Source organism: Aristolochia californica, unplaced genomic scaffold (genome assembly GCF_029961685.1).
Source record: "Aristolochia californica isolate CCGP_79_NKW_82.1479 unplaced genomic scaffold, dmAriCali1.0.hap1 SCAF_9, whole genome shotgun sequence".
Taxonomy (NCBI): domain Eukaryota; kingdom Viridiplantae; phylum Streptophyta; class Magnoliopsida; order Piperales; family Aristolochiaceae; genus Aristolochia; species Aristolochia californica.
Window position 1 is genome coordinate 9,407,609 of NW_027182290.1, and position 16,673 is coordinate 9,424,281.

The 16,673-nt window shown below is 39.8% G+C and overlaps 1 protein-coding gene across 1 annotated transcript; it reads left to right on the forward strand.

Moving 5' to 3' along the window:
* Nucleotides 1–343: 343 nt before the first annotated feature.
* LOC137941111 (glycosyltransferase BC10-like) lies at nucleotides 344–1,910 on the forward strand. Its single transcript, XM_068786376.1, has 2 exons — nucleotides 344–1,062; nucleotides 1,175–1,910. The coding sequence occupies exons 1-2, from the start codon at nucleotides 520–522 to the stop codon at nucleotides 1,811–1,813; spliced, it is 1,182 nt and encodes a 393-aa protein (XP_068642477.1). The 5' UTR covers nucleotides 344–519; the 3' UTR covers nucleotides 1,814–1,910.
* The last annotated feature ends 14,763 nt before the right edge of the window (nucleotides 1,911–16,673 follow it).

Genomic DNA, 16,673 nt, shown 5'->3' on the forward strand with positions numbered 1-16,673 from the left:
CCCGAGTGATACATCTCATCAACTCTCTCGGCAAAACCGTGTAAGGTACGAAGAAGAAAGATGCAACGACAATGAAAAATTGCCCTGAACTCCTTAAAATGCTCAAGTGAAATGCTGGAATTCCTTTTAGGTTCCATTACGTTATGAGGCAAGTCGGTCCACATGAAACGTGTAAAGATCACATGCATTGTCACTTCCCCGGTTCTCCTGTTGAGGACCTGACCCAGCCTACCCAGCACGAGAACCGCGTAAAACGAAGAGCGAAAACACGCCGACCATCATCGCTGTTCGCCACTATTACTGTACCGGGAATAGAAATGAAAAGAGAATTAAATGGAGTGGATGCCCTCAGCCAACACACAGCCGAGTTCTATCATTGTTTGCCCGATTCAGTCAATCCTTCTGAAGGGTTGCCCATCTTCCCCCTTTCGTTCTGCCTTCCCATGTGCTTAAATACTCGAACCTTTGTACTGCAGTTAATGGCATCACCCTTACGCTTTCGGTGTTGAAAAGAGAACAATGAAGAAAGACGTGGAGGAGATCACAATGTCGTCTGTGAGGGAGAAGGAAGTTTCCAGCACTGGAAGCAGAAGAGAACTAAGGGCCCTAGTGTTTCTTTCTCTAGCCTTTGCTGTCACCTGTCTGCTTGTGAGCTTCCAAGCTAGAAAGCTCATCCTAACGAAGGAGATTTTCTTTCCTCAGATGGACAAATTCGAGCCAGTAGCTGGTCATTTCTCCCACCTTTGTAACAAGACAGGGTCAGCTTCCGCGGCTTCCAATCTTTCAGACAGGACGGAGGCGAAACAGGTATGGCATTCTATGACTGAAGAGGAACTCCTCTGGCGTGCCTCACTCGTTCCCCACGATGATTACCCCTACCCACGAACGCCGAAGGTGGCCTTCATGTTTCTCGCCAAGGGAAGGATGCCGATGGGTCCTATCTGGCAGAAATTCTTTGAGGGTCACCGTGGCCTTTTCTCTGTCTATCTTCACACTACGCCTGAATACGAAGATGACACGCCGGAGACTTCCGTCTTCTTCCGTCGGCGAATTCCTAGCAAGGTGAGCATCGACATTTAAATTCATGGACGACTCCGTTTAGCAGTAACTACAATATATGTAGTCAACAGTTGGCTCACCATATATTTTTACGTAAACCGTTATTGAGCTTCAGCCGGTGGAATGGGGAAAGGTGACGATGATCGACGCAGAGAGGCGGCTTCTAGCGAACGCCCTTCTCGACTTCTCCAACGAGCGATTCGTCTTACTCTCCGAAAGCTGCATTCCTCTCTTCAACTTCACCACAATCTACAACTATCTCATCCACTCCAACCACAGCTTCCTCGGTTCATTCGACGACCCCAGGGCCATGGGACGAGGCCGATACAACAAGCGAATGTGGCCGACTGTCACCATCCATGATTGGCGCAAGGGCTCCCAATGGTTCGAAGTGAATCGCAAGCTTGCATTAGAGATCGTATCCGACCGTAAATATTATCCTCTATTTCGAGACCACTGCAAGCCTTCCTGTTACGTAGACGAGCACTACCTACCTACTCTTGTGACCAAGCTCTTCCCTGAATTGAACTCCAGAAGGAGCATCACATGGGTTGACTGGTCCGCGGGTGGGTCACATCCCAAGAGCTTTGGACGGAAAGACATCACAGAGAAATTTGTGAATCAGTTAAGGTTCGGATCCATGTGTAGTTATAATGGGAAGAACAGCTCGGTTTGCTTCCTCTTCGCGAGAAAATTTTTGGCAGGTGCTTTGGAGCCTCTACTCCGGATACTGCCGGCTTTGCTCGGTTTTTGATCCTTATAACGTCAATCTAACTAAACAACGTGTAAGAGGCCCTGGTACAATGTTTGTTAATGACCGAACTAAGATCAGGGGTTTAGGGTTTACATTATCAAGTGGTTTGGCTTTGTCACATAATTTCTACAAGACTAGTAGGATTAAGAGGGTTCGCACTCAGCATTGCTTAAAAATACTTCTTAGGTAACGTGGCACCTAAAGAGTATAAAAAGGGGTCCCCTCTGCGCATGCCTCTCATCCCTATTTTCCAGTTCGTCACTCCACTACACACAAAGGGTATGTTTGGAACCCTAGGGAAAATAAAATAAAAGAAAAGAAAAGAAAATGAGAATTTGATTATTGTTATTCCAAAAAATAGTTAGTGAAAAGGAGAATTTAATTATTATCTCATTTTCACTAACTATTTTTAGGAAAAATAATGATCAAATTCTTATTTTTTTTTTCTTTTTTTTTTCATTTTAGGACTTCCAAACAAACCCAAAGTGTGGAATGAAAAGATAAAGATTAGATTTTCTGAAATAAAAAAGTGAGAATCCAAAACCCATCGTTCTTATTGGTCTACATGAATGAGATGCAATTACATAAGGTGATTAAGTACTAGGTGTTGGACCAATAGCACTATTCAGATGCTCTCACTTCTTTTATTTGAACAAATGTACAAGTAATTGTCTTACACTGCCATGCTGTTTCTAGAAAAGGCAAGTTTCAACAAGCTCTTTATCGTTCGATAAGACATTATTCCTTTATAATTAGCCATTTTACCACACTATCCCTCATATATTTCTTTTGTAACATTTGGATGAGATATCTTCAACATTGTACAATTCATTAAACAGAATGGATTAAAAGTAGGGCCATTTACCTTACTATCCTCATCTAGATAAGGAGAAGGATTTTTTTTAGCTATATAAATTTTGACCATTTTCTATCTACAACATCTATGAAAAGATTATCATTTGATACAATGTATAACTTATTTATTGAATACAATTAAGATGACTTAGCTACTGTTTGGCATGTCTGATTTGAGCGTAAGCTCCTGTTTGGGACCCACAAAAATAAAAGGGGGGAAAAAATTATTTTTGTTGTTTGACAACAGACAATCATTGAGAGAAAAGAAAATAAAAGAGAAAATCACTTTCTCTCTTAGTTAATAAATTTTAACTCACAAAATGATGGACTTTGGGGAGAAATAAAAAGATATAGAAACTTGAGAGAAATTGTTAATTATCAAAATTTTAAAATATAGCTAATTTTCTTTTCTTTTTCATTTTCCACATGTTTCCAAATAAGAGAAACTATATTTCTCTTTCATTTTCTCTCTCATTTCTCATGGGCATCCAAACAAAAGAAAAGAAACCTTTTTTATTTTATTTTCTTTTCTCTCCACTTTTTGTGTTCCAAACACAACCTAAAAGATGCTCTTTCAATCAAAGAGTCATTTTTAGTGTTCAAAATGTGTTTTGGTAAGCTTTCTCTTTGAAGAGCCCATCTTCGGAAGAGGAGAGAACCACTTCTTTGGTGAAGCTACAAAATGAAGATTTTTTGAAAAAGAGATTTTTTTTTTCTTTTGAAAAAAGAAATGATAATTATTTTATTTAAAAAATAACTTATAATATTAAAAATTAAAATTTATATATATATATATATATATATATATATATATATATATATATATATATATATATATATATATATATATATATATATATACTAATGGTTGACATAGCAAAAGTCTCATTTTTCACTCGGGCTTATACATCTTATGTGGGATCCACCAAACAAATCGTACACAAAATAGGCTACCTAATATAGGTTTGCATATGTGATGTGGGAGTCACTAATCCGATAAATTGGTAGCCTTGTAATCTAGCCTCTAAACTGCTTATGTAATCTATTACATTTATTCTATTACAAAACTTTATATACAATAAGGGTATTTTAGTAACTTACTCATGAAAATATATCTTGATGTATTATACTTATTTTGTTATAAAGTTAAGGTACCAAAGGTATTTTGTAATTTGTCTCTAAAAATGATCTATTATATTGTTATAACTAAATATATGACATAATATTTTATGTACTGCACTCTTTGAATATAGTTGTAGCCAAACAATACTTCCTCTTTAAAGAGGTCTCCATGTGAGAAGTTCTCTTTAATAAAGGCCTTCTCAAGAGGCCTCCATAGAAGAGGTTGATTAAATCCATCCTTTGTTTCATACTTTTTAAACATTTTTAGTGGTTTTTAAAAAATTAATTTTACTTTATACTTGCTATATATTTTTCTAATGATTATATATGCTTCTGGTTACAATTTGCTTTATTCATTTCCCCAGGAACAATAGGTTAAATTGTTGGAAAGGGCCCAAGCCTACATGACCAAGGAAAACCCACACGACCAAGTGTGTTTAAAGATGGACCCAAGCCCATAAAACCAAGGAAAACCCATACATCACAGAGATATAGAAGATAGGCTCAAGGCTCACAGATCAAGGAGAAGGCCCATAGGCCCACATACAATGATGACATGATGGTAAATTAAGAGTCATCTCTTAGAGATGACATTGATGTAATTAGGTTAAAGTTCCAAGGTTAAAACTCTAAACCCTAAGTTCAGGGGTATTATTGTAATACAGTGGTTTGATTAATCTATAAATTGAGCTTTACGGGAAGGGTTAGGATCATCAAGTCCATAACCTCTTCTCCTCCAGTTTTCTCCCAATGGTGTCTCTCTCATTTTTCTCCATGGCCAAAATTCATGGAGTCCAGAAAATCAACATGGTATCAGAGCATTGGTTTTCAGGACTCGTAGCTATGGTTTTTAGCATTCCTAAAACTCATATTTGTCTTTTCTAATGGTTTGTTTTTCATAGTTACAACTTCATTTATTTTTTATTTTACTACTAGTTTTACTCTGTCTCCATGAGACCTAGCTCGGTGCCTCCATCGAGGATCTGGTGCCTGACCCACCACTAGTTAGTTTCACTGCTAGTTCCATCATGGGTACTTTCCTTGTGTCCTGTTTTTGATTGTAGTAAGAATTTTATTTGCTGGTTCGTGCCTCGCCTGTTCCCGTCTCTGCCTTGCCATCTCTATTGCTATTATCTTTGACAAAAACTGTCTTCACGGCTGACCGACTTCTCCAGATTGCATTCCAGAAAATAATTCTGTGTTAATGATGATTAATCACGATGCAGTATTTGTTTCCGAAAACTAGCAATTAGAGTGGCCTTGCTCTCTGCCTTCAGAAGAAGGTCAACACTTCTCTCTTCCCCGACATTGATTCCTGTCAATGAGTCCATATTGCGTCGGTGATTTTGTTGTCGATTGTTTTTGAATTTAGGATCCCATGAATAATACCTCGAGCAAGGGGAGAGAGAAAGAAAAAAAGGAAAAAGAGAAGAGGTCTCGAGTAGAGAGAGAAGAGAAGGAAAATAAAAGAGAGTAGTGAGAGAACACTTCACATGAGAGAGAAAAAAAACTAAGAAACCTGCTTGATGAATTTTGAGTTACAATCATCTCTATTTATAGTTGAGGAGGTGATAGAGTCCATGTAGTGGTAATTTTAGGACTCCTAATTACATTCCAACTAGAACTCTCCAAGATAAGCTTATCATGGTAAGATTACATTATTTATTTAAGAGACTAATTTAACTCAACTACAAACACCTTCTTTAAGGACATGAATCAAACTAGAGAGCCAGCTCTTGGTCTTATCTTGTGAGTTCCACATGATTTTCCTGCTCATGTAGATAGAGATACCAGCTCATGGTATGTTTGTGGGTCTCACTTGATCTTCAAATCTTCTATTTAATTCCTGCACACGTTCCTTATCTCTTAGCTAGAACCTGTTATGGACTCAATAAGACTGAGTCATCTACTTTACTTTTATTATTTATGTTGCTTTTAATTTCGAATTTTATTGATTTATAATAAGACTTAAAGGTAGGGGTAGAATTGGGTTTTATAACCCTAACCTATGTTGATTTTAATTACCCTATTTAAGGGGTAAGGATGGAGAAATAAAGCAAGTTCAGAATTAGCATAAACTAGGGTAATTTAGGTTCTTTCTAGGCTCCCTATTCTAGGGTTCTTGGCTTGAACTCTCTTGGGGGTTTGCTGCATCCATTGGGGAGTCTTTGAGGAGATATTGGAAGGAAAAAGAAGAGGAATTACCTTTCTCTTTTGAGCTGCAAGAGAAGATCATCTCTTTCATGAAAATTCCAAAAAAGGAGGTCTTGACGTGAGTCTACCCAGGAAGGAGGACGGGTTCTTGTTGCTGGTTGGGTGTTGACGTCCAGAGGTATTTGCTAATCTTATTCCAAACATTGAGATTAGATTTATGTTTCTCATTTACGTAAGGAACCAGTGTTGCATGAAATTGGAAACCCTACCTTGACGTGAGCCATAAGAAAAGGGATTCCACATTGGGGCCCCAAGGAGCTTCCTTGACTACCTGGGTTCGTTCATAATTAAGAAAAGGAAACTCCTTTTCAAGGGGAATGAATTCAGTAAAGGGAAAGGGGTTGTCTTGACTCATTACAGCAAGTAAAACCCTCTTTTCTTTAATCATAAAAGAGGGGTTTCATATCTGAGTGCTTAAACAGTCCTTTAACTTGTTTGTTGCATCTATAATTGAGAAAAGCAAAATCCTTTTCAATCCTAACGTGAAAGGAGAAGTATAAGAGAGTTCTTTTCACAAAAACGTGATAAGAAACCCTCAAACAGTGCTGGATTCATATTCAACTCGCCGAGTTACTAGATCCATGGCTAGGGACCATTACAGAACCACCTTGTATGAGGACTCTTGTTGACACCTCTCAAACTCATGGTGGGTCCCACCAACTTGTGGGGCCATGATGGGTCCCACATTGTAACACTCCCGCTCAAGCTGGGGGGTGAGAAAACATCGTTGATGCCTAGCTTGCTGCAAATGTTGGACAAAAATTTGTGAGTGACTGGTTTGGTGAGAATGTCTGCAACCTATTTTTGTGAAGATACATGTTGGAGACATAAGATGCCGGCAGTGAATTTTTCTTGTATGAAATGACTGTCTATTTCCATATGCTTTGTTCTCTCATGGAAGTCTGGATTTGATGTGATGTGAATTGTAGCCTGGTTATCGCAATATAGATTCATAGGAGCTTCTTTGTAAAAACCCAGATCAGTTAGGAGAGATCTGGTCCATAGGAGTTAACTGACTGTGTGTGTTATGGTTCTGTACTCTGCTTTTGCACTACACCTTGCAACTACATTCTATTTCTTGCTCCTCCATGTAACCAAGTTTCCTCCTACCATCGTACAATATCCCGAAGTAGATTTTCTGTCATTCGGGGATCCGGCCCAGTCTGCATCTGAGAATCCTTCAATGTTGAAGTGTCCATGATTTTTATAGAGGAGCCCTCTTCCTGATGCTTCTTTTAGATATCGTAATATCCGTTTTAGTGTTTACCAATGACTGAGTTGTGGTTTGTGCATATATTGACTTACCACACTGACTGCATATGAATTCTCTGGTCTTGTTACGCAGAGATAAATAAGTCTTCCCACCAATCTTTGATATTTTTCGATATCTACTTCTTCTCCAGTACCTGCACATAATTTTGTATTCAAGTCCATAGGAGTTTCTGCTGGTCTACATCCCAGCATTCTGGTCTCCTCCAGTAGGTCAAGGACATGGTTGTCTGGCAGCACTATTTTCTGCACTGGTACAACAAACATCATTTGGTGGAAGAACCCATTAGCCTCTTCATGTGGCTTGTTAGGTGAATACCCTACTGTACTAAGAACAACCACTATGCAGTCACATGTTTCATTTGTTGGAGCCCGTCCAAGTTCATCACATTGGCCAGCATGCTGCATACATAATATATAAACTATAGCTTTTAGTAAGCCACAGTCGCCACAGAATAATCTTAAAAGTGCAGAGTACTTCTTGTTACAAAAATCCAATTCCATATCCACATAACGGGCTGCTGAACTTTGCGTGCTTAACTTCTGCACACAAGCCCCATTGCCAACAGGTTGGCAACAAAATTTGAAATCCCTTGGAAGTTCAAGTGCTGGAACAATAGGTGGAACTCTGCATAATCCATGTGTTGGTGCAGGCTGTCCAAGTTTTTCTTTTAATCCTGGTGCAGTAGCCTACAAAATCTGCTGATACCAGATTCGTTGTTTGAGATCCATCAGGTTCATTCCAGCTCCATAAGTTTCATCAATACTAGCATAACCTCCAATAAGAAGAGATGCCATGAAGGAACTGACAAGAGAAATTCTTTCTGTTGCATTATATACATCTGGCTGCTTCTCAAATATCTTTATGATTTGTGGAAGTTGCTTTTTAGGACTCCATGAATTTATCTCATGGAGAAAAAGGGAAAGAAACCCATTGAGAGAAAATAGGAGGAAGAAGGGTTATGGAATTGATGATTCGTAACCCTCCCCCCGAAACTCTATTTATAGATTTATGAAACTACTGTATTACAATAATACCCTTGAACTTAGGGTTTTAACCTTGGAACTTTAACTTAATTATATCAATGCCATCTCTATGAGATGACCCTTTATTTACCATCCTGCCATCAATGTATGTAGGCCTATGGGCCTTCACCTGATCTGTGGGCCTTGAACTCGTCTTCTATAGCTCTTAGATGCATGAGTCATCCTTGGTCTTATGGGATTGGGCCCATCTTCTAATATACTTGGATATGTAAGCCTTCCTTGGTCGTGTGGACTTGGGCCCTGTCTTCCAACACTCCCCCTCAAGCTGGGGGTGAGAGAATAACATGAACTCCCAGCTTGCTGCAAATGATGTATAAAATCTTTTTTTTTTGTATAATATGTCTTCATCTTCTAACACTCCCCGTCACACTGGTGCTCTCGTTCATGAGGTCCAACTTGTATAATATCAGTGAGAGTAAATCACTCCTAGCTGTTAAGACATTGCTCTAAAGCGTCCACCTTCATCACCGTGTCTCTCCACATGACAACAACTCTCAAGAGGTAGAGTAATATATGATATTAATGGGGAGAAGTAACATAAATATAATAATAAGTTCCCCCGTCATGGACTTCCAACCACAAATATTTTTGATATTTTTGACCGCGATGAAATTCCTCCGTCATGGACTCCCAACCACAAATAATTTTGATATTTTTTACCGATATGAAGTTCCTCCGTCATGGACTCCCAACCACAAATAATTTTGATATTTTTTATGGGGATGGAGATCCTCCATCATGGACTCCAAACCACAAATAATTTTGATATTTTTGACTGGGATGAAGTTCCTCCGTCATGGACTCCCAACAACAAATATTTTTGACGGGAACAAATAAATAATAATATGAGGCTACATCTTCTTCAATAATAATGTCTCATCAAAAGAGCACAATGGCAGCAACTAAAATGGACTTGGGCCATTTACCATGATCCAAAATAATCCTTGTCAAATTGACCCATGAAATAATCCGATGCATATATCTGTTCTAAATAAAATGCTAACCAAAGAATAATTTGTCAATGCTTCAAAAATAATAACCAGCCAGAGAAAAAATTTACCGAGTCGAGCCAAAATATGTATAAAACTTGGGCACATATACCAAGGCAAATAATATGTGGCCCGGGTCAGGTTGACCTGGACCTGAGTTGTCCCGGACCAAGTTGGTCCGAGTTGACTCGGTCTGGCCAGAACCAATACCCTCGGGTTGCTGGTACTCTGGCTCGCTGGTCCGAGTTGACTCGAGCGAGTCTGGGTCTGGCTGCACTGAACCTGCTTTAATACGTTTCATAACTAACTTAGGAAACATTTAACTTTGAAATAGTCTTCTTCCCCGACGCAGAGCGAAAACTCGGAAGGCAACTTTCTAGTCGTCGGCTCCGAACAGAGAAGAAATTTTTGAAAAAAGAACTTCACTTCAGAATAGACCTTCCAGAAATATCATCTTCCCCGCAGCACAGGCTCTTGAATAGCACGGGATCGCAGTGACAACAGAGACGGCTTGGAAAATCCAACAGAGACGCGTCCTGATTGACTGCCATAATGTTTCTGAAGAAAGCCAACAGTGAAAGCGGGAAAGCAGCAGTCAGAGGACAATAATCTTCCTAAGATAGTAGAGAATCCCGACAACGGAACTAGCGGAAATCTTCCCGGAATAAACAAACCGACAGAGACGACTCTGTGACTTCCGAAAAAAACAGCAACAACGATAGAACCTTTCCAAGTTGATTGCAACATTCAGATGGAATACCAGAGACAAGTACACAGAGAGCTCCGGATGGAATTTTACTGGTAATTTTCCAAGCTAGCAAACATAACTTGCAGAGACAGAGCTGGATCTTTCAGAGTAAACCGAGGATTCCGGAGAGTAAAACGAGTAAAGGAAGGGCCAACGAAGTTATGAGAAGGCGAATTATTTTCCAAACAAGATTTCTGGTTTGACGGCAGATCAACAGAGACCGAATACAAGTCTTTCCGACTGATGATAAACTCCCGTCAGTGGAAGAAACCGATAAATAGAGACGGCCCGATAGCAAAGTCTTCTCTATACGAATCAAGTCGTCTCTCTTATCCTCACTGACACCTGCGGCGCCGAGTGTTCTCTAGCCTTCTCTGATGGCCAGCAGAAGTGCTACCAGGAGAAGATGACTTCCTACGTCTTCTGGGCCTGTATTGTCGCCTCTTCCGGTGGTCTCATCTTGGGTTAGGATATCAGTATCTCAGGTGGAGTGACGTCCATGGACTCTTTTCTTAAGGAGTTCTTCCCGTCCGTTTACCACAAGGAGATGGCAACTTTTTGATCAATAATATCTATGCTGCTATGGGGGCAGCTTCACAAAGCAAAAAGATAACGACGAGCAAAGATACCACGACACAAGACAACAATAATAACGAGCAGGAAGAAAAAAAATTAAGGAACTAGCACTTTCACGGAGAGAGCAGCAACAGAAAAAGAAAGAAAGAAAGGATCAAACATAAAAAACAAATATCAACTATAAAAAAAAATAACAACGGAGAATGAACCTAAAAAGCCATAGTCGGAGTCTTGAAAATCAAAGCTGATACTATGTTGATTTTCAGGATTCCATGAATTTAGGTCACGGAGAAAAAGGGAAAGAAACCCATTGGGAGAAAACAGGAGGAAGAAGGGTTTTGGAATTGATGATTCCTAACCCTCCTCCTGAAACTCTATTTATAGATTTATGAAACTACTGTATTATAATAATACCCTTGAACTTAGGGTTTTAACCCTGGAACTTTAACTTAATTATATCAATGACATCTCTATGAGATGACCTTTTATTTACCATCTTGCCTTCAATGTATGTGGACCTATGGGCTCATCTTCGATATTTTTTAGACGCATGGGTCATCCTTGGTCTTATAGGCCTGGGTCCATATTCTAATACACTTGGATATGTAAGCCTTGCTTGGTCGTGGGGGCTTGGGCCCTGTCTTTCAACAGTAGACCTGTGAATCTTTCATATGCATGAGACCCAATAAGTTGAGACAATGCTAACACACCCCCAATAGTTCTCTCCATCTCTCGACACTATGAAGTGGTACTTTTGTCCATTCATATAGGTGACTCTTTGGTGGAAAAACCATCACTCAACTGGGTTAAAAGAGGCTTTTATGGGTTTAAAGAACTCAATGTAGTGGACCTTCCTTTCTTCCAATAAACACTTCCATGCAGCTGACCGCTGCCAGAGACAGCTAACTGTTTTTTGAAATAAAGCTTTGATTTGAAAAATCCTTCAAGTATGAGATCCAAAGCTTCAACTATTACGGTCCCAGATCTGACACATGGATTCGTTGGGAGGAAGAAGAGAAAGATGAAGATCAAGCCAAAGGGAAGCTTGAAAACCCTAGGTTCGTTAAGGAGAACGTACACCCCTGAGTTTGTTGAGGAGAACTCAAAACCCTTGTTTACTCTAAATCAATGTTTTCTTCTTTCTCATTACTCTTACACCTTAAATAGGGTTCACCCTTACAAGGTTTAAGATAAAATATTATAAAAATACTCCTATAAATGAAATATTTCCAAAATGCCCCTGTGGCCTATTAATTCTTTAATTGAAATAAAATAAAGTAAATTAAAGAAAAAAATTAAAATAATAATGTTATTGCGTGCATAACATTACACCCCTCCTGGAGAAAGAGCTTGTCCTCAAGCTCGAAGGTAGGGATACGTAGGGGTGGCATCGAGCCGATCCGATCCCGAACCTGCTTATGTTCGAGTCGAGCCTCGTCTCGAGCCTAAAATTGTTATCGAGCTCGAGCCCAACAAGTTCGAGCCGAGCTTCGAGCCGAGCTCGAGCCTCAACATACATTTAAAACTTTTCAAAAAATATATATCGAATAAAATGTATATAAAATTATGCATACATTTTACATAAAATTGGGCATGACCTCTACATAAAATTGGGCATAACTTATATATATATAATATGTGTAAAAGATTTGGCATAACCTCTACTTAAAATTGAGCATAATCTATATATATAATACTTGTATAAAATTCGGCATGACCTCTACTTAAAATTGGGCATAATCAATATACATAATACCTGCATAAACACTCCATAAAATTGTCTATACATTCCATAAACACTTCATGAAATTGTTTATACACTCCATAAAATAATCTAAACACTCCATACACTGCATAACATTATAAATAAACTCCATACAATAATCAAACACAACAAAATTAAATAAAATATCACTATCAATTTACAATCACCCAAATAAAAACTATAAATCCTTTAAATAAAATCCTATTACTATTACAGACTTACTAGAAAATTACAAGAAATATTTTAAATTCACAACATTTTAGCCTCCTTCCATGACACATGAGGGCCGACAAAAAACATATTTCCTGATAAGTTGGGAGTTTATTGGAGGGGCATGAGGTATAGCCGATTATGTGGCGGCTTGTCAGATTTGTTAACGGAATAAAGCTGAATCCTTAAGTCCAGCTGGGTTGCTCCAACCACTTCAGCTGCCATCATAGGTCTGGTATGATATTTCCATGGACTTCACAGATAGACTTCCCTCTTTGTCAGGAAAAATCTGTTATCTTTGTAGTGGTTGATCGTTTCACAAAGTATGACCACTTCATACCTCTGGCACATCCTTACACTGTAGCTCAAGTCGCTCAAATCTTTATGGATAATATTGTACACTTACATGGGATGCCTAATTCCATTACCAGTGACAGGGATGCCATCTTTACAAGTACATTATGGAAAGAACTATTCAAGCTGCAGGGCACAACGTTACCATTCTCTTCAGCCTACCATCCGTAGACAGATGGTCAGACAGAGGTTATCAACAAGACAATTGAGATATATCTTCGTTGTTTCGTGGGGGACTCACCTAAATGGTGGGTGAAGTGGCTCGCCTGGGCTGAATTATGTTACAACACCTCCTACCACAACGCACTCGGAACAACCCCATTCAAGGTCGTATATGGTAGAGACCCGCCCAGCCTTTTATCATATGAACCGGGGGCCTCCAAGGTCGCCACTTTGGACCAAGCATTAGCAGAAAGTGACACATTGCTCACTGAGGTGCGTACTCATCTCAAGGAGGCACAACATACTATGAAGTTGTATTATGACAAGAAGCACCGAGAAGTCTTCTTTTCTCCAGGAGATTATGTATGGCTGCATCTCCAACACTACAAGCAGCTATCACTGACAGCCTCCAAACGCCACAAGCTTTCTCCGAAGTATTATGGTCCCTTTCAGGTTATGGACCGCATTGGTACAGTTGCCTATTGCTTGCAGTTTCTGCCAGAGGCCAGGATTCACAATGTGTTTCATGTATCCCAACTGAAGGCCTTCCAAGGTGACTCTCCCTTGTTGCACACACCTCTGCCCCCACTACATGAGGGACGTGTCCTTTCTACTCCAGCATAGGTATTACAGGCTCACCACATTCAGGGTGATTGGGAGATTCTAGTCCAATGGGCTGATGCTGATCTTAGTGACACAACATGGGAGCCAGTAGCTGCTTTCCGCACCCTCTACCCCTACTTCGAGCTTGAGGACAAGCTCTTTCTCCAAGAGGGGGGTGATGTTATAGACTCCATAGCATCATGAGTTATCCACAAGCATAGGAATTAAATTATGTCAATTTACTTTTAATGTAATTTCATTTGGTTTGGTTTGGTTTACTTTGGTTGGTTTGGTTTAGATGTAATGTGGCATGAACCACTTGACCTATGGGTCTCTTTTGTAATTCAGTCCTCAACCCTATTTAGGGGGACGTCAAGGGAAGGGAAAATCAAGCATTGAGAAAATTAGAGTAAATAGGTCAAATTCTCCCTTAGAGGTCTAGGTCGGATTCTCCCTCTGAGGTCCAGCTCGAGCTTCCTTCAAAGCTCACCCATTCTATTCGATTTCCATCATTCCACATTCAAGAAACAAGATTCCTCTTCCAATGTCAAGAACCAATATGGAGGGAAGAGAGGAAAGAAGGGTGACTCGATCCATGGCTCGGGAAGAATGTAACAGCATGCTGCATACATAATGTATAAACAATAGCCTCTATCAAGCCCCAGTTGTCATGGGATAATCGTAAAAATGTAGAGTACTTTCCTTCAAAAAAATCCAATTCCATATCCACATAACTGGTTGCTGAACTTTGCATGATTAACTTCTGCACACAAGCCCCACTGCCAATAGGTTGGGACAAGAATTTCAATTCCTTTAAAGTAAATGATATATACATCAAGGCATGAGCAAGCTTTGTCTTGCAATAATTAAAATCACTTAAACAACCAATAGTAATTGGAAGAGTCCCAATAAATTGCATGTCAAGACCTGCAGTGTTTGCTCCTGGTAGAAACAGGTCTGTGGATTTGAACTCATGAATTTTGATACCATTTCATCATAAAAACAGAGAACCGAGAGTTCCCAGAGAGAATACTCCTATCCGCCATTCTCTCAAACACCTTCTTTGCAGATTTGATAAACTGACCTGGAGTGTCAATCCTGTCACTTCCAAACCCACCCTGATTTATTTAACAGTAGGTCAATTCGGATGACAGCTCTCTAGATTTGTACTTCATCATTTCGGCGGTACCTACCTTGAATCATTAAGGGTTGCTACCCATGGCATGATCCTGCAAATAATCATAAGTGTCAGAATGAACATTGTGGCCACCAGGAGCATGTCCTCCCGATAATACAACGACAATCTTCAATTTTTGATCCTCTCTGTAAGCTGCCAGAATAAGAGAGCTCGTTCCCAAGTGGCTACAGTCTGCCGGAATAAGAGAGGTTGTGCCCAAGTCGGGTTCCCGTTCGGAGGTTGAGAGTGAGAGTGAGAGACTAACCTATTCTTGACGATGAGTAGCAACCATAGGGGGCTTTCTCTACTCGGAGAAGCTTGGAGAGGTTAGGTCAAAAAATTTTCGAGACAGAGGTAGCTCAAAATTTTTCCTCTCCTATTTGGGGAGACGTTTTGCGTGGCGTGAGAATGGGGTTGTTGATGCCGAACCCAAATCAGCCATTACTGACGAGGTTTTTGCTGAATACCTTTCGATTTTGGAATTTTTGAGTCCCTGCAGTGTGATTTCCGTGCCCGGGATGACTCTGGAAATTTTTGAGTCTTGTGTTCTGGGAAACGTTTTTCATCCCATGAGAAAGGTTTTTTGCTTGCCGTGAGAAGGTCCCTGCGTGTGGGACTTTTGCTCCGCGTCCTCTCTCTGCGACCCCTTCATGCATCGCTGCCATTCCCCTTTCGATTATGTGAGTTTCTGGTTCATAATTGGGATTAGGTCCAACTTTTGCATGATCTGAGCGAGCCTTCTATTAGTTTCTACCTGCCCCTCTACGTGCACCTTGAGCCCTTTGATCACGAACTCTAACTCCTCATTGCTGGAATTCCCCATGTTACGCGGCTCTGATACCAAGTTGTTATGGTCCCGGATCTGACACATGGATTCGTAGGGAGGAAGAAGAGAAAGACGAAGATCAAGCCAAAGGGAAGCTTGAAAACCCTAGGTTCGTTAAGGAGAACGCACACCCCTGAGCTCGTTGAGGAGAACTCAAAACCCCTGTTTACTCTAAATTAATGCTTTCATCTTTTTCATTACTCTTACCCCTTAAATAGGGTTCAACCTTACAAGGTTTAAGATAAAATATTATAAAAATACCCCTATAAATAAAATATTCCCAAAATGCCCCTGTGGCCTATTAATTCTTTAACTGAAATAAAATAAAGTAAATTAAACAAAAAAATTAAAATAATAATGTTATTGAATGCATAACATCAACCCACATTAAAGTTGGTGAGAGAATTCTCCCACTTTCTGAAGAGTCACGGTAGACTCCATCCTTTGTCTTGTAATGTGTAAATCCTTTTTATCAGTTTTTATTTATTGCTGTTGTGCCCCTTTCTGCACTACAATAGCAGTAGCAAGTCAAAAATTCGCCAAACTATTCAACCCAACAGTCTCTCTAGGTTTTCCCACTTTGGCTACCATCTCATTTCCAAAACTCTCACCTGGTTGAAGAATTTTTACAAATAGTTGCCGAGCAGCATACATGGGACCAACAAACCCATTGGTGCCATTCTCATCAATAGAAAAATAAAACATCCCATAGAATTTTTTTTACCATTCCTGGAATCCCCAAAAAATTCCCATCTTGCATTTCAGACCCAAAAATCGGAATTCTATAAAATTGGCTCTGTTTCTCTGCTTCACGGAACAGAAAACCCTCAGGCCCAAAATTCGAGCAATGTTGCTGCTGCTCAGGCCATTTGAGCCCCATCATCCCTATGGAAAAATCGTTTTGACATACAAATCGAGGCCATTTTAGAAACTTACCCCAAAA

Bases quoted from the DNA above. Each gene is read 5' to 3' on its own strand.
- LOC137941111 (XM_068786376.1), top strand. From the start codon at position 520: ATGAAGAAAGACGTGGAGGAGATCACAATGTCGTCTGTGAGGGAGAAG. The intron at 1,063-1,174 runs GTGAGCATCGAC...ATTGAGCTTCAG, and splicing joins GTCGGCGAATTCCTAGCAAG to CCGGTGGAATGGGGAAAGGT.